The sequence below is a fragment of the Stegodyphus dumicola genome, chromosome 6 (assembly GCF_044657685.1).
Source record: "Stegodyphus dumicola isolate Sdum_Otavi_A_Nest chromosome 6, ASM4465768v1".
In the NCBI taxonomy this organism is placed as follows: Eukaryota; Metazoa; Arthropoda; class Arachnida; order Araneae; family Eresidae; genus Stegodyphus; species Stegodyphus dumicola.
This window is the reverse complement of record NC_140773.1, coordinates 81966571-81989657: the sequence shown is the minus strand read 5'-3', so window position 1 is coordinate 81989657 and position 23087 is coordinate 81966571. Positions and strand designations below refer to the sequence as shown.

General features: G+C 31.3%; 1 protein-coding gene across 13 annotated transcripts in view; it reads right to left on the bottom strand.

Annotated features, from left to right (window-relative positions):
• Positions 1 to 23087, bottom strand: part of unc-104 (kinesin family member unc-104) — a 248891-nt gene that overhangs the window by 3206 nt on the left and 222598 nt on the right. For all 13 annotated transcript variants that reach the window (XM_085818584.1, XM_085818589.1, XM_085818586.1 and 10 more), the window contains 6 exons: positions 22416 to 22561; positions 17357 to 17674; positions 13439 to 13524; positions 13057 to 13300; positions 12363 to 12482; positions 2248 to 2366 (listed from right to left, as the gene is read on the bottom strand). In XM_085818584.1, the coding sequence (XP_085674710.1) occupies positions 2248 to 2366; positions 12363 to 12482; positions 13057 to 13300; positions 13439 to 13524; positions 17357 to 17674; positions 22416 to 22561 (1033 nt within the window). The remainder of the gene's footprint in view (positions 1 to 2247; positions 2367 to 12362; positions 12483 to 13056; positions 13301 to 13438; positions 13525 to 17356; positions 17675 to 22415; positions 22562 to 23087) is intronic.

The window sequence follows — 23087 nt, the reverse complement described above, 5'->3', positions numbered from 1 at the left end:
ACAGTGTGAAGAAACAAAAATGGAATACAGGTAAACTTGTAAAAACATTCAATAATAATATAAAAAAGGAAAAATGTGCATTTACAAAATTAGAAATTATTTTAGAACTTGAAGCATCTAAAATTATTTCTAGCATTAGAAAAACAAAAATCTCTTCATAAAAAGATAACAATATTATTTAGCACAGCTTTTGGCAGGGAACCTACTTCAGGCATAACTCTATTAATAAAATAATTTTTGCATGATTTTTATAATCTTCAAAGAAGTCACAGGGGAAGTAAAATGATTTCCAACAAATGCAAGCAGCAAATGTGTTATGCTTGTATGTATACACAGCTTTAGTTAAAAAAAAAAAAAAAAAAAAAAATTGATGTTGTATTGAATCATTTATTTTTACTTCCTAGTACGAAGGAAGTATTTATTGTAATCACGAAAAATTCTGGGTACCATAATTCAACGAAAATGTATATTCTGATCACTATCAAATGCAATTTAATGAAGTTTTTGTGTGACATCTGTACATAAGGGCAGAATAAAGGACTCTTTTTTCCCCAAACGAATTATAAAATTGATTTAAAATGGATTCAAAAGAGAATTTTTTGTGGCATCTGTACGTACATATGTATGTATCTTGCATAACTCAAAAATGCTGAAACACCTTAGAATGCTGTAATTTTGTATGTGAAACTGCTTTCAACGAAAATATCCATTTTGCCCCCTGGTGAATGCAATTTAATGATGTTTTTGCATAACATCTGTACATAAGGACAGAAAAGACTCTTTTTTTTTTCTTTTTCGAGATTTTTTTCATTGTGTCTATACATACGTATGTACGCATGTTCTATACATACGTATGTACGCATGTATCTCGCGTAACTCAAAAACAAATAGCCTCAGAACATTGAAATTTTGTATGTGGTATCTATAACATGTGCACACCCTTTTTGGTTGCAATTGGCCGCACCAAAAGTATATAAATATGTATATATCCCCTCTGTTACTCGGCTCAGTGAGCTCAGTTTCTTTATTCCTATATGTTTGTAAATTGTGCATGTTCTGCTTTAAAAAATGAGTGAATTATGTTGTTTGCATCTTTCAGTTTAGGTTTTTATGCCTTTAGTTAACCTGCATGCTATGGTTGTAGAATTATCAACAATTTAAAAGTTGTTCAAGTGCGGCTAAGCCTAATTTCTTTACCATAGCATCCATATTTGTTTACATTTGGAGCTCAGCAAATAGTGGATTTGTTTCCAATCTAGAGAAACTAAGTTTCAAAACAACAAAGTAACATCTTCTTTTATTACTGTGAATTAAATTATGCTTAATCCATTCTGAAATTATCATTTAAGTTGTTAAATTATCTCATATATTGACTCAGCATATTGTCCACAACAAATTAAGTCAGTTTCTATGCCTTTGGTGTCTTTTTGCTGAGTGAAACCAAAAGTAAACTCTCAGTTTTGTGCACCGAAAAATCAGCCTTCTTGCCCACTGGCTGAACTGCTTGTTTGTGTAGAAACTGTAATTTTAATTGTAAAAATTGTTTCTTTAAATATTTTAACTGTATTTGGTGTTTTATGTTTTTCTATATCTTTAAATTTTTAATATAGATTATTTGAGTTTTTTATGTATTTTTGCCTTGTCGTGAAGTGAGAACTGAATTAATTGAATGAGAAATATATCTAATGAAATTCGAGGAAATAAATTTAAATGAAATGCACGGAAAAATGTGTATAATTTAATATTCCATCCAAGGAAGTCGTGGTGTACACATCAGATATTTTTTTCGTTACAAATCATGGCCAAAATTGATTAAGGCCAAAAACAGTTGCTGAAAATTTACATTAGCATTAAAAATTTTATAAATTTACTAAAATTCTAAGGAAGAAGAAAATTTAACAAAATATGCTATGGAATGACCAGGAAATGAGAAAACTCGTAACTTGATAAAAGTAGCAATGCTATTCAAATATTTAAAAACATAAAAACAATCTTAATCAAACCCTAGAACTATACTATGAAATAAAACCATGTTTGTGGGAAGCAAACTGTAATATCACATTCAACAATATAAGAAATAAAATTGCATATTTTACCTATTCAATTTAAAAGCATAATGTCTCATAATTAATCATAAAATTTGCAAAACAGAGATTAAATTTCTTTAAAACAATAAATAAAACAAAGACAATATGGAAAGTATATAAATTTTAAAAAATGGAAATAAAAACAAAATTTAAAATATACCTTATTTGTCCAGCAAGAAGAGGGTTTATCGCATATAACCATTCATATACTTCTTTATCTCCCAGAGTCTGTAGAAGAAAACCTCTATGCTTGGTAACCACTGAGAATGTGTTTGGTACCTGTACAAAATTTTAATTTTAAAATTTGTTGTATATGATTTTTAATATTAACAAATCTCCATAGTTTAAGCCTTTTGCTTATTAATGTGCTTGTTTTATCTTACCCAGTTAAATTAAATCTGTAATATTTCATATTTCAAATATATACCTTTATCAACTTACTTGCTTTACATATAATTTTAGAACGATAAGGCCAAAACATTTTTCCCCTTTTAAGCCTATGCAAAAATTAATATTTGTGCTGCACATTGTGACACTAATAATATGTGAATCTAAACTGCATCATTTCAAAATTAACTCACATCATGCCATCTTATGTCACAAGTAGAAATACATATATCTTTTATCCAGTCAACAGATCAAATTTCAACAAAGAATGACTCTATACCTCTTACTGCTGCTGAATGCATGTTTACATTCCTGCTTCTTTTTCCTTCTCCCCAAAATGCATCTCTTACTGCTTTGCTTCATCTGTTGCCTCAGATATAAATTTCAAAAGTTTTTATGAAGATTGGGTGCATATTGTGTCCATGATAATGTGTGAAGAAGATTTTGTGTCTCAAGAATTAATTGTGTAGCAATACATAACATTTCGTCTTTGGTCATGTCTGTCTGCAGTACCATCATTATATTTAGAACATCATTTCCAATCTACTGTAGCCATCATCCAATCATCATCATATTTACATATTATATTACATATAATATATAGATGTAATGATTTGGGAATGACACACACATAGTAAATCCAGAGTGAAGAAGAAAATTGGAAGTCATATAGATGCAATAAAATGCAGTCGTAGCAGATTTAAATAATTTTTCTTTTCCTGTGGTTAATAACATTTTGTGACCACAGTTCACTAAGTATAATAACTGTGCCTACTTCAGAACAGTTATATTTTAAATATCATTGTGATAAGAAGAAAAGCACCAAGGAACATATTAGCAAAAACAGAAGTGTGCAATCATCCAATATGGCAGCTTCATTAAGAGAAGGTTTTGGATTAATTTCCGAATTAACTACGTCATCAGCATTATTAGGTCATATGTGTCGACTGATCTAGAAATGATGCAGTCTAGAAAAAGTTATTACTAATTTCAGAATCAAAAGGGGAATGCTCAAATTATAATGAGGAATTGAGAGGCTATTGCTAATTTAAATTATAATTTTTATTTACATATTTTTATCTCACATACTTACACATACATACACATATATCACATACTCACATGATACATATGTATATGTATTAAACACACACACATTTATGTGTGATGATGTAGTTTTGGCAGTAGATGAAACCAATTCACTTTTAGTCTTAACCGAGGTAACTTTGATAGTAGTAATGGACTCGCAATGGTAGTGTAGATGTACCCTGGACATGTTTACTGTGTAGACAGAATAATAGTCCTACAGACAGACATGTCTGAATCCAATATAATTTTATTATTAATTGATAAAGTAATTCTGGAGACATAATGCTTGCTTCATACATGATTATGGGTTCAACGGGCATCCCACAATTTTGTATATACAGTTACATTTTAAAATAATAGAAGAATATGAATACGTAAAGAGACATGGATTATTCAAGACAAAGCAAATGGCAAAAAAGAGTGTGCAACTGGATTAATTACATGCAACATAGGTTAAAATTTCAGATATGATTTCAAAAATGTTATTACTATTTTTAGAACAAAAAGGGGGGATTGCCCAAATTAAAAAGAGGAATTAAGGGCTATTGCTAATTTAAAGTATAATTCAAAATTACACATTTTTAAACCTTACGTATCCACCCCCTTTCAAGCAGAAAAAGGCTTGACGATAGAAAGGAGTTTTGAGAAAAAAGCACAAGAGCAGAAGCACAAGAAGAGAAATTTTGTACAATACATGTAATTTCAACGAAGTGCTTCAAGATGTAATTTAGAAATGTTAGAACGAAACATGATATAATCTGTAAATTTTGAGAAGAAAGTATTAGTGTATTAACACTTATTGTAGAGCAATAGAATGATTAATATATAAAAACAAATATAATACAATATAACAATAGATTTTGACATTAAATGGCAAGTTCTCTACAAGTAAATCGGTGTCACTGCTTCCTGATGGATGTGGGATGGTTAAATACAATTACAGTTAAAATTCTCTGTTCTTAAGAAAAGGTAATGAGTTTTTAGTATTGTATCATACAATACTAAAAACTCATTGTACTGTATATATGGTATTGTATGACAGTATGACATTATACGATTATATGATATTTTTAGTATTGTATGATAAATTTCAGTTTAAGTTTTATGTCCATAAAAATTCTTTAAGTGATGTATTTGTAATACAAATGAATGTAAAAAAATTAAAATTTAAGTTACAACAAATAACTTGTATAATGTCTGAGAAATTTAGTAAAATGAGTTTTACATGACTCTACAATAATAATTTTTATAATAAAAAAAACTTTGATAAAAAAGAAGTCAGATTGAAAGAAAAATGTTACAGTCAGAGGAAAATTGTCATAATTAAGCTTAGAATCTTTATAATGCTATTTGTTTAAAGAAGGGCTTTTAAAATTTATTACTCAGTATAAAAATTGTGAATACATCTATTAATTACTATAAATAATTACAACAAATTTCAAAATTTTATAATACAACTAATCTTCATTCCATTTAATACACTTTGAAGTAATTTTACTGCATTTATCTGATTATTATTATTAAGATATTCCTAATTAAACTAGAAGATGACACAGCTTTCTCTAAATACTAACATATCTATCTTATCAGCAAATCGACTTGAAATAATCGATGTGTTTGTTATGCACCAAAAGCCAAGGGGAGCTAAGCAGTTACTTCTAAAAGGCCTCAGTTCCTTGCTTAAAGACAACTGGCCTTTTTGAACTGCACTAAAACATTTCATTAAAAAAATTAAATTTCATTCTTATAAAAATAATAATTCTATATGAAAAAATTAAAAGGTAGAAGTTTATAGTGACTTCCTTTTTAAAATAATTAGAAAATTCAAAATATGAATTTAAAAGTGTTTAAACAATAATGTATAAACAATAATATGAATCATGTTAATAACCTTCCCTAAATAAAATTTAAAAAATTTTTAATTTGCTAAACTAAATTAGCAAAATTCAAATTTGTATTACCATATAATTTATATTTCATTTTTCATAAAACAATGCTATACTTTTAATCCAATGTAAGAATAAAGAGCATTATGTACTCAGATTTTCAAATAGTATTACTTACCAGCATTTTTCTTTATGATGACAATATAAAATATTTTAACTACACTATTTTTACTTTATTCATAAAAGCACTTATGTTAAATTTTAGAATCCACAACACTATTTCAGTTTCATTTCATTGAAAAATTAACCTGAATCCAAGACACTAATTTTCAGTTTTGCTCTGATGAACCCTGCGATTAAGAAAGCGGACATGAAAATATATTTCTCTGACATATACACTTGAAGTAGATAAACGAAAGACCTTAGAATCACAGCAATGCTGAAATAATTTGGAACTCTGATACACCATATCTCTGAAAACACTTGTAAGGTAACACTTTGGAATTCTAAGTTAATGTTGGAAGTGAGGAACCTACGAACTGATAAGCGAATAATTGCTAGAGTTCGATGACAGGAAACAACAAGAGAGAAGGGTAAATAAGCCTTTATTATTTTGATAAGATTTAACAAAACTCTGCCTGGGGAGTGTACAAATAAAGTCCGCACTTTGGACTTGAACTTAAAAGACTAAGAATTAAACTAAAACTAAGATTAACTAACTAAGTATAGCCAAAGCTATCAAGGTTCAATGAGAGTTGGCCCCTTAACGTATTTTACTATGAAGCTTAGCAAGGGCCTGAGTACGGCCGAGCGTAAAAATAGGTTTGAGAGAGAGAGCGGCCAAAAAGGCAGACGCGCTTAGTTCAGAAACTCTGATTCTCTCTCCGTTTCAGTAAGTAACTTCGTGGTTTAAATACCGCTCCTTCTCATTAAATATTCAGCAAATTCCAAAACTATGTTCTGGCCGGAAGTAGTAAGTTGAAGTTAAGAATTTGACAGGAAAGGAACGTTAACTTAAAATTTAACTGTTAATAAAATTAACATAATCCTTACACACTTACCAATTCAATTTCAATCTAATTTAATATAACTATATAATATATAACTCTTAATGTAAACACATTGCTGGATTAATTTTGATATGGTATATACAAATGGAGGACAAAAAAATGCGAATACCTTTGAAAAAGTATGACGTGTTTCACACCTGCAGTACAGCCGTGCCACCTGCAAGAGAAGTCTGCCACTTAGTGAGCGTGAAGAGGTGTATCAGTCTCTCAACAGCAGTCACCTGCGTTGCACGCTTCGATCGAACTGTCTGTAAGAAGTTGAAATGTCAGACCTGTCAGAGTTCCAAAGAGGAATGATAGTTGGAGCGCGTTTAAGTGCAGCATCGGTTACAGAAACAGCAAACCTTGTGTGGGGTGTGCAAGGAGTACAGTACCAGCCATTATGATAGTGTACACAAAAGAGGGTAAGACGACATCTTCAAAGCACAACAGTGGCCGAAGGTCAAAGCTGGCTGATAGGGATAGTGCATAGTAGCCCGAAAGCACAAGCAATCATTATCTGAGATAACATCTGAAATAAACAGTCATCTCCTGTTTCAACAAAAACTGACAAAAGGGAACTTCATGCTGCGAACATTTATGGCAGAGTGGCAATTTGTAAATCCTTGGTGACAGCAACTAATGCTTTCAAGCAACGGCAATGGTGCAGAGATCACAAAGGCTGGCCCCCACAGCAGTGTCAACAAGTAATATGGTCAGATGAATCGTCATTCACCCTATTTCAGACGACGGGACACATTTATGTTTGGAGAATGCCTAAAGAAGCAGTTCATCCTGACTGCCTTTTGGCGACTGTGAAGCATGGGGGTGGCGCCATTACGGTATGAGGTTCGATATCTTGGCACGGTCTTGTGCCACTTGTTATTCTGCATGGGGGGATCACATCCAATCACTATCTAAGCATTCTAGGGGATCATGTCCATCCTTTTGTCCAGACTGTATTCCCTGGGAAGTGACCGCTTTCTCAAAATGATAACGCCCCTATTCACACTGCTATGTGTATTCAAGAATGGTTCGAAGAGCATGATAATGCAATTGGACTTCTCGCTTGGCCCCCTCAGTCTCCGGACTTGATTATTATTGAAAATATGGGCATATTTGGAGTCCAAACTTTATTCCCGATTTCCACCTCCATCCGGAATTTCAGAATTAGAGACTGCTGTGCAGGAGGAATGGCTTAATATTCCTTTAAATACTGTCCATGACCTTTATGCATCTATCCCACATCACATTCAATCTGTACTCCAGACAAAGGGTAATAACATTAGTTATCATATCAAAGCTTCAGACCTTGCCATTCACACACTCATTTGAATTTTGTAAACAAACTGCACTTTAAGACAGAGCTCATTCTGCACAGATGAACTTAACATTTAGGCAGGGATTTCCATGACAAATAATATCCTCATTAACTGAATTGTGATAATAATGTAGTTTGTTGCAGATAATTTGATATTAGATGAGTGCTTGACTAGGGAAGACACCAATTATTCTGCAGACGTGAGTGATCTGAAGTTAGAAGATAATTGAAATATTGATTATAAAGTAGAAGATGCCAGGAACTTTAGAAGAATTACAGAGTTACTTGATAATCTAAACATATCTTTATTACTTGTTGCTTACTCTGTGACTACATACAATCTCTACCCCACAATTTTGATTGTAGCGTATTATATTTTTAACAATGAATAGCAGCAGCCAAGAAATCCATCCTTCAGCTAGCAAGTATAGGCAGCCAAAGAAAAGGCATATTTAATTGCAATGGTATTTATCATAAATTTTTTGTCAATCTGATTAAGTAAAAACTATATGTAATACAGAAGGTTAAAATGACATGATGTGGAATTAGTTTTCAGATATGATGCAGTTTCGAAAAAATGACTATTTTTAGAATAGGAAGATGAAGTGCCCAAATTAAAAAGAGGAGTTAAGGTGCTATTGCTAATTTAAGCATAATTCAGAGTTACATATATACAGTTTACCAAGCCCCCCCCCATTATTTATAATGAAACATGGTGAAATAAAATATGATAATAGCAAATGTCTTTATCATATTTTATTTCACCATGTTTCATTATAAATAATTTCTGATATGCTGATGAGATATATTTAAAATCTTCCTAAATATTTCCGTAAACACCAAGATTAAAACATTTGCAAGAAAGAGCAAAAGGTAGCTGTTGAATATATTATTAAAATATATGTATTATGTATATATTATATATCTAATATGTAATCTTGAAAATCTGAAGCATAAAATATAAATTTGACTTTTTTATGATTTAACTGAAAGATCTGACTTTTAGGATTGTGAAAATAATAAATTAAAAAAAAAAAGAGAGAGAGAGAGAGAGAGAGAGACAGGAAAGCTGCAGATACTTTAAGGCATCTACAGCAGATAAAAATGTGAATTTCAAGAAAGAAAAATATGAAAGTTTAAAGAAATGGTTTAGCAAGCTTCACACTGTATAACAAAAATATATTCATGTTATCTGCAAATATGGTACAAAAAATATAGTACTACAAAGTTAATTTTATATTGTCTTTACTTGCCTATGAAGTAAGTGTAGGACTGTGTAATTTCTTTAGAAAGAAAAAAAAAAAAAAAAAAAAAAAAGAGGGGTTTTAAACAGCATTTACACAATCTGCTTTATACTGTCATTTATTGATGTATTTCAGAGACAGAGGATATACATTCTGTAACATAAAAAATGACACATCAAGATGGAGTTATCTGAATGAGAGTCGAATACCTGAATGGAGCTATCTGAAAATCAGTAGAGGTGGTGTACATGCACTTAAAATGAAATGCTAACAATCCCAGCAACCTAATGTTTAATTCAGAAAATATAGCTACAATAATAATAATAGAAATAATAATAATTTGGCCCACCTCTGGCCCTGATGTGAGCTGTTATCCGGCTGAACACTGACTCACACATTTGGCAGATGTCCTTCTGCAAGATTGCTTGCGATACAAGAAGCAATTGGCGAGTTAATTCCTGGTGATTCAGTGACGGTTGGAGACACTTTTTCATCACAGCCCAAATGTGCTCTATTGGAGAGAGGTCTAGCGATCATGCTGGCCAAGGAAGTGTTGGAGAAGCACAATGACAAGAAGTAGAAAGGCATGCTATGCGCAGCTGTGCATTATCCTGTTGAAATGCAAGTCAAGGGGTCCACAAAAAGAAAGCACAACAAATCATCCCTTAGCCTCTGTTTTATATGCCATCTGGATGCTCCAATGCCATCACTGAAGCTCCAGCTAGTAAGTAATTGACCACTGAAAGTTAATCATAGGCATATCCTTTCCTGTGGTGTGGCCATTCACGTAACTCCTTCTTGGTATGTCACTTTTTTGTTATAGCACGTATAATAAATAAATGCTGATCACAGATATCCACCCATATAAAAATGTAATTTTATTCTTTAAAACAAATACAGTAATTTTTGACTAAAACATTTTTCAAGAAACATAAAATGCTTAAATACTTACAATTATTCTAAAATTTAATTTGTCCTTATTACTATTTAAATTTCTGTCAATATGAAAAATTTCAATATTTGGAAATATTAATTAAATAAAAATGAGATCAATATAAAAGATAGTTATTTACACTTTCCTTATATTACTATAATTGATGGATTAAAAAAATCCATTAATGAAAAGAATTCCTTGAGGATTACTTTCCCTTTATGAAAACTGCACAAAGCGAAACTCATTTCCATTGACAAAATTTAATAACAATTAAGTTCTTAAAATAATATATGTGATTTAAATCATATACAGGCAAGAGGCAGTGCCTAATTTTTTTAAAAAGATTCAAAACATCTGGAATTTTTACAACCTCTTGATACATTATTTTTGTACTATTCAGTATATAACTTCTCTACAGTTTCAACCAAGAAAAATCAAGGATGCAAGACACATAACTATTAATAGATACTTCAGCCTATCATATTGATAAGAGAAAGCAATTTTTCTTCTCTCATATTAATATATTTTGTTTTATATAAGCTACTACTTTAAATCTCAATTATTAAATAATGAAGAATCTGTATTTACCGTAATTTCGCACGTATAGTCCGCACGCAAGATTTTATATAAAAAAAATTTCAAAAATCGTCAGATAGTCCGCACCACCGGATAGTCTGCGGATTATACGTCCGAAATTACGTTTTTTTAATACGGCAATATTCCCATGCTTTTTAAACACATCCTTTGTTTGCGCCAATTTCTCACCGCTTTCTCGTCCACTTCAAAATAACTGGGTAAAATCCTAGTATACGGTGCAGCCTTGGCGCGACTTTGAAAATTATCGCCAACACCAAAAATGATCCAAAGAACGTCTATATATATATACTATGCACTATATACTATGTGTGTATATACATAGTATATGTACTATATATGTAGTATATACTATGTTAAACTATATATAATTTTTTTAAATGACCCGTTAACTACTCATCGTATATGTCCCGTTTTTACTGCTCATGATAAAGTCGCCAAAAGTAGCCAAATCCTGTGTGCACCGAATACTAGGATTAAACCAATAACGGCCCGCTTCTCTATTTCCATCTTTTTCCCGGCGATGTTTCATCAACGTTATCGAAGATGAAAGACAAAATACTGTGCAACGTGCTATACTCGTCATAAGTGGTAATGAAATGGGACCTTCGACCCCACTCACTCGGTGTTGCCAAACTACCGAGTAAACGAATCACGCTTTTTTTTTTTTTGTACTTCAGGTATTTGCTACTATGGCTCCTAAAAACCGAGCTGATGCATCAATTACTTTTCCCCCTCCCGGCAGTTGCACTAAAGCAGTGCGAAGGATACTGGGATACAAGACTCTGGTTGCGCTAAGTGAGTGTTCATACAAGACTTTCTTTGGCTCATATCCCGGCATCGCTTGATGCGCCAGCCTGGATTTTAGGAGCTCTACTTGCTACTACTCATTCGTTCTGCACTATGCTCTATGGTTTACTATCGATACGATACATACGAATGTTTTCTTGGAATCTCGCGCTTTTTTTTATATTTGATCATCGGCAGTTCACGACAGCGTGTTTTTTAAATTTCAACGATTTTAACCGTGAACAACCAGCATATTATCCGCACTGGTGGATAGTCTGCAGCTTCAAAAATTCGCATTTTAAACACAGATAGTCCGCGGACTATACGCGTGAAATTACGGTATTTATGTTCTTCACACTGTGTAAAAATGGGCATCTAAGGCCAACAAATTTTGAACCCACATAGTCTTCCACATGAATATGTGCATCTTGAAGAACACAAGAATTATTTGAACTTCTAATCTTTTTTACTACTTATTTCATATTTTGTGTGAAATTAATGATACTCTGATTAACAAATTCAATGATTTAAAAGCAATGCATAGCCACTGAGGAAAGCACAAGATATTTAAGTTTGAAATTTAATCAGAAAACTCATAGATATACAAGAAGTGAATATTAAAGAAGTGTGTTGCCACTCAGCCAAATACCATGTAGTTGTCTGTTAAATTAAATTAACAAACTCAGCAATTTAAAAGAAATGCACTGCCACTGCCCGAAATAAAACACATTCTGCTATTGGTCAGCAAACATAAGATATTCAATTTTCTTTCAAATTTATTCCATTACTTAATAACAAACTGATTTAAACAATAAAACCGGCTCATTTCAGTCATTAGTAACTCTAGCTGGCAATATTAGCTGGATTCATTAAAATCATGACATACATTTTCCTTTTTTTGTAATAACTATTTAAGGTGGTTGATGACACAAATAGTAAATAATAACGGTAAATACCATAAAAGATCAATAACATCAATTACCTTTAGCATAGCTTCCTGATCTTCACTATACTCTACTTGGGCTGTTGCTAAATTAATCATCCCTCGTTCAACCAAATCTTTTTCATTCTTGTAAATGAAAACATAAGGCCTCCGAACAACCTACAATTAAATCACAATAAAATTCACATGTAAAAACATACATTACTAACTGCTTAAAACACAAATTTTCTCTAAAAATACTACATAAATTAAAACTTATTACATTAAACTTAAATAACTGTTTAATAGTGCAAATTAGAGATATTCCACTGTACCTTGCACATGGCAATAATAAATACTTTTCACACAAAATGTTATAAATAAATAACAGATACTACAAATTAAACATTACAAACAGGCAAAATAAAGACAATGAGTTCCACCATTTTTCAAGTTTAGTGTTGCATTAATATTACTAAAAGTTTCCTAAGTTTTTGGAATGGTACCACAATAATGAATCAGTAAGTGAGGGAAAATACTTAAGTTTCAAAATACAAAATGAGTTTATAGCTATATTAAACACAAAAAGCAACACAGACTATTCACATAGATTTATTTTTCTTAACATGTTAGGCAATTTTTGATTTTCAGATGACTTATTAAATCACAGTGTGAGTAGTAAGTTTTTTTCATTTCTGAGAAAATATATTTATTCTATTTTTACAAATAAATTAAAATTTTATGAAACACTTACAACCCAGTGTTTTACCCATCCTTTGGTCTTATCATCAAGGCAATTGAGATAACCTTTTCGTGACACCACCGGGCTAACTCTTATCTCTTCCACTTCAGCAACATAGAGGAAACGACCAGAGTTACGATGGGAAGGTGGAACAGAGGAGGAGGATCTGGAAGCTATGGAAGTGGGAATTATGTGACTACGCTCATCTTCACTTGCCCCATTGCATTTATCATTGGGTAAAGTTCTAAGAAAAGAGCTAAAAACCCAAAGAAATTGAATAAACTTGCGATTCACAGTAATTTTTTATACAGTAAAAATCCATATATACTCAGTACAATAATGCTTAATAAATTAAAATATAACAAAAACAACAAATATGGTAAAAATAACTCACTCTTGAGAAGATGAAGATGCAATACTTGAATGAATACTTGAAGATCTAGATATTACATCAACATCTTCAGTTGGAGTAAGCTCATCCTGTAACATGAACAGTAAAATAACGCAAAGATGTAGTAACTTTATAATAGAATTTACTGGTGCAAACCGACAGATATAATACTGCTATATGAGCAAAAATTATTAGAATAACAAATCAAAGCAAATATAAAGAGAAAAAAGCATCATTAATTTATAAAATATTATGCACGTATTATAAAGTACAAAGATATATGAAATGAGTTTTTTACATTAATGCACTTTACAAATAATATAAAGATGAAATACACCGAAGAGCCATTACACTACGATCATCCTCCATCTATAACAATGGGCCTACCCAGGAACAAAACCACTGCGTGTGCACAGCTGATGATGGAGTATATAAAGTGATTATGCATTGTCTTTCCAAATAATAGCGTTATTAGTGACATAATGGGAAAAGCAGCTGATTTATCAGACTTTGATAAAGGTCAAATCGTTATGGCTCAGCGACTGGGATCATCAGTATCAGAAACAACGCGAGTCTAATTAACTGTTCACGCGTAGTTGTTGTGAGCATATATTGAAACGCTGCTATATTGAACATATAGCTGTGTCCATACAGCACCATCCATCCACACAGCGATATGTTTCAACCAGCTACAACAGTGGCAACCCAGACAGTGTTTACCAACACACTGTGCAGCATACATTTCTGCGTAGGCGCCTATGCAGCTTGAGGCCGAAGCATGTCCTAGCACTAACAGCACGTCATCATTAGCTGTGTCTGCAATGAGCCAAGAAACATCGGAACTGGACATTAGAAGAATAGAAGAAAGCTGCATAGTCCGATGAATCCCGCTTTCTGGTCCATCACATCAACAGGCATGTGGTAATATGCCGATTTCCAAATGAAACCCTGGATCTGGTTGGACGGATACGGTTGGATGGAGACAAGCTGGTAGTGGGGGGTATTATGGTGTGGGTAATTTTTTCATGGATCACATTTAGACCTATAATTCCCACAGAACAATCCCTGACGTCTGTGCACTGTGTGAACGTTGTTTCAGACTGGGTTCACCCATTCATGACAACAGTATTTCTGGCGGGGGATGGTGTTTACCAACAGATAATGCACCATGTAATAAGGGTCAAATTGTCAAGGAGCGGCTCGAGGAACATTCCAGTGACTTTCAAGTCATGTATTGTCCTCCAAATTCACCTGACATTAATCCAATTTGTGGTCCTATTTGGAAAACCAAATTTGTGCTGCCACGTTACCCTCTCGCAATGTTTGCAGAACCAGATACCTCAGACTACCTACATGTTATTAACAGGGTGGTCATAATGTAATGGTGCATACCTTCTAAAATGGTTTCTCATACATAAAACAGAATTCAAAGCAGAGGGTTGTAAAATTTAATTTCAACAAATCCAGCTACAATTTAAATTTACAAAAGAAAAATTGTAAAAGTTGGTCACTTTATTGCTGAGGGGAAGCAGATATAAATTAGAAAAGGTGTTTAAAAATATAAAGAGCATCTTTTGACAACAAGAAAAAAATTATGATTTAGTATAAAAATCAGAAATTTTCTTAGCGAAAAGTGCACTTAGACACAAGCAAAACAATATACAACAAATATTAAATCAGACAATATTGAATTTATTACGTTAAAAAATTGTGCACAGAGAATAATTTCCACAAACTGGTAAACAAAAAGGAAAAGCTTTATTCAATTCTGAGAGAGTTTAAAATCATAAATTATATTGACAAAAAATGGAAATAATCTGATGTTACAAACACTCTGAAAAACATAATAAAAGAAACCCAAATAAAGTTCTTATATTCATACATATTTTCTTGATAGATATATTGGCTATTAATAATTTATTTCAGAAAATCGAAAACAAATTAAACAATTGCAATAAAGTAAGAACTCTGAAAACATATTTATTATGGAAAATATTAAGTTTGGATTAATTTATTGAATGGCACCTTCTATATCAAAATTTATTACACTGCAGCTTGTATTTATTGGGCATTATAAGTTCTTAAAGTTTAGGTTACTATATATTGCACAATATATGTTGATAAAATAAAAGTAAATATTTCAGTAAAAAACTAAGTTCCTATTTCAATGTTTCTAACATTTTTTCATACATTTTAATAATTTCCTTTAAGACAAATAAAAATTAGAAATTAAAACAGCACACACAAAAATTTAAAAACAGACAGTTAATTTTTATAGTAGTACTAACATGGCAAAAGAATATCATTATTAATGACAGGATGGTGCCCAAAATGTTATGTCATTCAATCACCACATAAAATTTTATTACTATTAATTGTATATTAAAAACATTCATTTGGGTGCTGTTTATTCATGGATAATCTGGTAGAGTCAGGAGCAGTCAGTATCAGATTTCAATTTGTTGAAAGACAGCAGTTTTCAAGAAAATGGATAGTGGCTGATTGAGTGCCAAATAGAAGGTTAAAGCTTCAACGCCTTTGTCGGGAATCAAACCGCAGACCTCTGGAATATGTGCCCAGTGTGCAGACTATCACACCACAAAGGCATGCTAGGAAGGAGGACGAAATACTTTATATACTTCCCCTTTTAAAGGGCGACTGAGGTTTTTTAGTTGATCCAGTCGCCAAAGCCAGATGGTAGAAAATCATCATCTACCACTATTTTTAGTTCGGGTGACACTGTAGAGACATTAGGTATTTTTTTGGAAGCAGGAAAGATGAAAAATTAGCAATGCCCTCACCGGTATTCGAACCACGGGCCTCTGGAATACGTGCCCAGCGTGCAGACCACCACACCACAAAAGCATGCTAGGAAGGCGGAAAAATACCTTATAAGTTTTTTAAGGAAATGCAAAGTTTGGTGGCAAAACAAAGATGTTTTTATGCACATTTTGTTACAAGATGGGCTTCTTGTACACAGACTACACAGAGATATTGTCAGCAATTAGCAGCCACTGGCTTTGTGTTGGAGAAAAATCTACGGCTCCCATTAAATGTCCACATACTTAAAAATGGCAGCAGGCCTCCATTTACATGCTCATAGGTTCATGCAAGATGGAGCCCACCTAAACACGGCAAATATTATTCTTGATTTCCTGTATGAAATGTTTAATGTGTATATATCACATCGTTTTCTTGAAAGTTACAAAGGTGGAGATACTGATCCTTGCACAGTCCATGCAAGGGTCACTAGAATTAATTCATAAGATTTCTTTTATTTTGAAAGATACCGTATTTGCAAGGAAGCTTGCAAATGTAGCATAACTCAAGACTCTTATTGTGCAGTTGTGCCATACAGTTTTAAAAGATGTGTGCCAGAATGTTCTAATAAATGCAAAGATTTGCAAGAGGTTGTGAAACAAAATGGTGGACACATTGAACACACTCTACACGAAACTCATTTTCCATGCCCAAGCAGGTTAACTATGAATTCCTTCTGTAATATTTTGATGATAAATAAATATAAACAAAGGGTGTAGCATCTCATGCATCATCCTGTATATAGATGAAAATAATGTACCAAAGATTTTCTGCAAGTTATACATGCATATAAGTTTTCAAGTTTAGTTTACCTCAGTTATTTTTACTATAAAAATCAGTTAACATAAAAGAATTCATATTTCGTTATTTCTTTGAATAGTTTTCAATACTGAGTTAAAGTTTACACATCATGTAATGGTAATCTACTAAAATTTTGACCATTTCAAACAAAATATGGTAAAAGTTTTTGTGTGCAGAGCTGTGGTTATGCAGAGTTAAATGTATCCATGCAAAAGATCAAGAACTACTAATATCATAAAAACCTATGATATATCAAATTATCTTTCAAACACTTCTTATAGAACAAAACCTGAAACTTACCTTTGCATATGGTGTAGGGGATGGTTTTGATGGAATGTGACTATTAATAAGAGCAATGCATTTTGAAGCAAGTTCTCTTTCCCTTTCTGTCATTTCCCAAGGAGCATAGACTGATTCATCTACTATTAAACGGTTAGCTGTAGTTGGCGAAGTAGGAGAAAGAACCAACTGTCCAGGTGGAAAGGTACCTTCACTTGATGCTTTGGCAACAAGATTACATGCATCTTTTTCCATTTTACTGATATCTGGTGTGTGACCAAACATATGATCAATTCCTCTCTTTTCACGTAAAAGCAGCAGGTGGCGCACTTTTTCAACCTGATAAAAAAAAAAAAAAAAAAAAAGGGTGAAGATTTATAACTACTTTGAAATTTACTTCATGTATACATGACTAGACATTTTAAATTATTTTATAAATTATTTCCTATTTCTTCACAAATGATTGATTAATTGCTTGTTATAGCTTTTATTGAAACAGCTCGATATAGCTTTACTGAATTGCATAACTATTGAATTAATTGCTTAATATAGCTTTTATTGAATCTTATTAAAATGCATTAAGATAAATTAAGTATGCATTTATTATATGAGTTCAAAAGAAATAATTTTTATAGTTTTTTTTTTTTTTTAATTTGATTTCTAAAGCTGGCATTTCATTCATGAATTGAAAAACATGAAAAGAGGCTTTATTAGGCACAATTTTAAGTTGCGATAAATAATTTATTATGCACAGAATAAATAAAAATTTTTGTTTTCATTGCAGATGGAAATGCAAATTAACAAAATACTTTTGAGTTCTAGAGTTTTAAGGATATTAATTAAAAAAATTAGTATTTCTCCCTTCATAGCGTTAAGTTAAATACAAAATTCACAAAATTCTTTTAATAATAATATTAAAAAAATTGAAAGAAACCGAAACAGACAGAAATAAATGCCACTAAATCTTAAAATATTATGCTGCTACCTAATTTGCTGTGTTGAAAAGTTCAATAAAAATACAATTTAGAAATTTAAATACAAATTTCTTCAAAATATTATTTCAGTTTATGAATATAAAATTATACTTAACAAAATCCCACACATTGTACACATTGTCAGCAAAACTTAATGCATTTTATAAGCAAGATTTCATATACCATCAATTAATGATTTGAAAATTATTAATGCCTTTAAGCCCTTAACTGCCACTGGCGCATATATATGCCTTCCTCAGCCAATGTGTTAAATACCACGAGCTTATATATATGCCGTTCTGAAATACTATGATTTGCTTTGTCCTGAAACCAATAAAATTATTCGCAATGTTTTGGAATGCAAGACCACAATGACCTTGACAGAGTACGTGAAGAAGGATACTATTTCAGACATGGAGGTAGGAAGTAAGATGGAGTCGCCCTAAACAAGTTTCTCCTGTACCCTGCTCTGAAGCACCAGCGATCCCTACGTGGTGGCCAAAACACTGGGTCATTTACCATTGAGTTCTATGGGATTTGACGCGTTCGGATGTAAATATTTTGTAATTACGTCGTAAATATACATATAATTGTATATATTTTCTTTTTCTACAACACTTCAGAGTCCTAAGTATGTGAAAACAACATATTTTTAAACAACATTTCATTCTGAACGGAATTAAATGCTATACTTTTCACAGGACAGTTTTCTCAGAATGGTTCAATTTGAATGAAATATTTTCACAAGTTTTCGTTAATTACATTAGAAAAAAAAAATTAAGGTAATTCGATTTTATTCGGTTAAGGTACAAAAATTAAGATCAAAGTTTATTGTATTATTAATATTAAAATTATGCATTATTTCTTTTCTATTTATAGAGCTTCTTACTAAAATACTTTCTTAAATATGACATTTTTTGGCTTCTGAGGCATCTTTTAAATCGAAAAAAATAAAAAAAAAGTCAATTTATAATTAATGCTCTATTCGGTTCAGTATAAATTAGAGAATTATTAGGAATTAGTGAAATACTTTAAATAAGTATTTCGTTAATTTCTAATAATTAAATAGGTATTAAATAGTACTTGACTTTCTCTGAACATTTCTGAAAGGGAATAAAATAAGTTTTTTTTTTAAAGTATTATTTAAAACTTGTAACTGAGTTATTATAAAATGTAAGGGGAATAATTCTTTTAATTATAATTATCAGATTTTTTTTTTTTTTACTCTTCATTTCAACAATACATATTCCAAAACTCTTTATTACATTCTTAAGTGCGCATCTCATAGCATTTGCTTTACAATACCTTTTTAACAGATTGCTTTCCAATACGAACAATTCTTGCTTAAATAGTTTTATAACGTATTTGTCAACAGGATTTCGATTTATGTTTACAATTCAATATTAAAGTTGTTATATATTTAGATAACATTTATAATCATTATAAATTAGAAACATTTAATAATTAGATTTCTTCACAGCACTTTCACAGTTGTTTATAAATGAATAAATTCTTCATTTTAAATACATTTATAAATAATTTAATGAATATTTAAGTATTTTGTCAAAGGCAGGCTTTTTGCAAGCACATGCATAAATATCCATACATATTTCCTATTTTTCATTTCCGGCATGTGCAAATCTTTAATTTCTGTGCATTCACTATATTTTTCGTGTAAAGTAATTTACACTAATTTAGCATAAACCCAAAAGTTTTACATAAAAAATATATATGAATATAATTTGAATGAAAATTATAAGTATTATTTTTAATACCCACTCAAAGGTCAGTTTTTCTTCAAAATTCCTCCACGATGGCATCTCTCTCTTTAAGCAGATAGCCCTTGCATGCGTTACTCTATTTAATAAAAACTTAATCTGACCTATGTGCCTAATTACAAATTTTATATTTATAAAACGTGTAAGCCCAAAGTTATTATTTTTCAGATCTATAAAATTAAAACAATGGGTTTAAAATGAGCAGCAGTAAAGCCTCTCTTCTAAAAAAATTTTAAAAGGTACATGTTACAATAATATATGGATGTGAAAAAAATTTGTTTTGTTTAAAAAATTTTGACGTTTGGAAAATAAAATAAAAGTAGCGAATACTCTATCAAGGGTATCGAAAGACGTATACAATTTTAAATGTACTGTAAGGTATTTTTCATTCTTTAAGCATAACATTTTTCTTAAAATGTATATTTTTGTAGTGCAACAGCTTATAATTTTATAAAACAAATTCATAATCAAAATCGCGCTGTTGTTAGTTATCGAAAAATAACCAAGATGTGATTTTTGCGTAAATGTCACTAAACTATACAAATTGCTATTATCCATCACACTATGAATGTTTCTTTCATGCGAAAGTGTCCCTTTTTCGACTTGAATGGAACTGTCGTGTGTCAAAATACTATCAGTATCTTGTCAAGCGAGCTTCTGAATGTAAACAAAGAACACCCCATCTGGTCACCCAAGCTTCAAAGCAATGCTTCACTTTTAGCGTGGGTTGGCCCCTCCTCCCTTTCCTACCTCCATGATTTCAGAGAAGGGAGGAGGAACTGGAGAGGGTTATCGGGGTCAAGGCACGGGAGGGTGACCTCTTACGTGACTATGAACTCAAGTCTTCTACTGCTTATTGTAGATCTCTCACTGCTCCTATTGGTTTCAAATTTATTTTATTTTATTTATTTTAACTTCTAGTTTACTGGAAAAATATGTTTTTTATGTCTCTGCAATTGTAATTTTGTAAATAGCAAATTTTTCATGATTTTCGCATACACGTCTCAACAGCCAATCAGAAGACCTCTACTAAGATATCTTTGACTGCTTCTGCTGGACTCCCTGCGTAATTTTACTTTGTAAATACATATTTTATTTTTGTATATAGTCTTTCTAATTGTGAGAAAAATGCACTTTGATGTGTTTATGCACTGAACATTTGTAAAAATGCACACTGTTCCTGAAACTTGGACCAGCATCTCTCCAGCCTACCTCACGTGACAAAGTAGTCACACCCTCTTTCACTTTGCATCCTGTCCTCCGGACACACTCATGCATTCGCCATACCTGCAGTGTACTTATTAATTCATGACAGCCAGTATACAGCTTGCTATCTGCAAGCTACACACGGCAATAGTGGGAAAAGGAAACTGGAGAAGGGGATGTTTCTGAAATGGTGAAAGTAATGACTGAGGGATTATTTGCTCGTGTTTGTGTTTGAGTAAATCATACTTTTTTTTTTTTTAAATACTGTGTCTTCCACTTCCGTTTACTGTTTCTAGTAGGTACATTTTTTACGAATATGTCTGACAGTGATGACTAATGACTGCACGGTTATTGCTCCTGTTTCTGTTTGAGTAAATCATATTTTTGTTTTAATTCTGTGTCTTCCGTTTTCGTTTACTGTTTGTAGTGAGTGCTTTTTTTATGAATATAACAGTGAAATAGATGTTTACTTTCCATCAATTTCAGGATCAGACACCTCAGAATATGATATTATGTCAGATGAAGAGGATTGCGACTATTCTCTGAAAGATGCTTGACATTGGATAAGACTTGATATAAAAAAACTTGTCTATGGTATCCAACCAATTCAGAAGAAATATATGTTTCTTGAAATATACTGATTTTACAAGGTATAACACTGAAACCTGATATTGTACTTTACTGTTCTAAAAATAAATTGATCGAAAATCCAATTTTTGGGTTTTTAATATATAACATATTTAAAAATTTTTAACCATCAGAGATTCAAAAAATTAAAAACCTATTTTAAAATTAAAAATTTACATGAAATCATCTTACTTTATATATAATTTGTATTAATGAGTTACATTTGACAAAGTAATGTAGTAGTTGAATTAATTATAGAAATCTAAATAATATTAAAATTAAAAATTCAATTCATTAAAAAAATTACAATGTTCAGTTTTACATAAATGACTTATGAAATTAAAATGAAATATTTAATTAATTTCATATAAATGAAAAAAATTATTTAATTTATTACCATTTAAAGCGTTTCCGATCATAAAATGTCAGCAGACACAAATTTAGTGTGTACAATAACATGAAACAATTTAAATATCAGACGAAATGTTTTCTTACATCTTCTAATCTAGTCATTTTTTCTAATTCCCACTGGTGATCAAAAATTAGAGAATCTCCACGAGGTCTCCAACCATGCAAGTTTTCTTCTCCTCTCACATAAGTAGATGAAGTATCTAAGACTCGTCTCTGGCGCCTCTGAACACCTTAAATAGGGAAAAAATCATAATATATATTATAAAAATATTTTTTAAAAATCTATCAAGCAAAATTATATGAGATGAAATCTGAAGTAAATATTAAGCTTATTTTAGATTACATGCACACCACCACCACAACAACAAAAATCTGAAAGATTTCAGATTTTATATTATGCCCCAAAGAGGAATTCTTTTCATTTATACTTACATACAGATTCTGAGAGAATTTGGGCTAAAATATTTTAAAACAATGTATCTTTAGAATTTATTCCTATCACCACCCATCTAGAAATTAATTAGTATATATATTTATGTAATATTTTTAGTACAGAGACACCAGTCGAACTTTTAACAGCTTTTGATGGTTGAGTGGAAAGATGACGCTGACAGAAAGAAATTTGAAGAAGTCACAATCTTTATTTTCACACATAATAATAACACATAATACATATAAAATCATCTTAGTAGACATTTTTCCAATCCTAGAGAAATACAATTATTTCTTTGTACACTGTTTTTTTAAAAGACATAA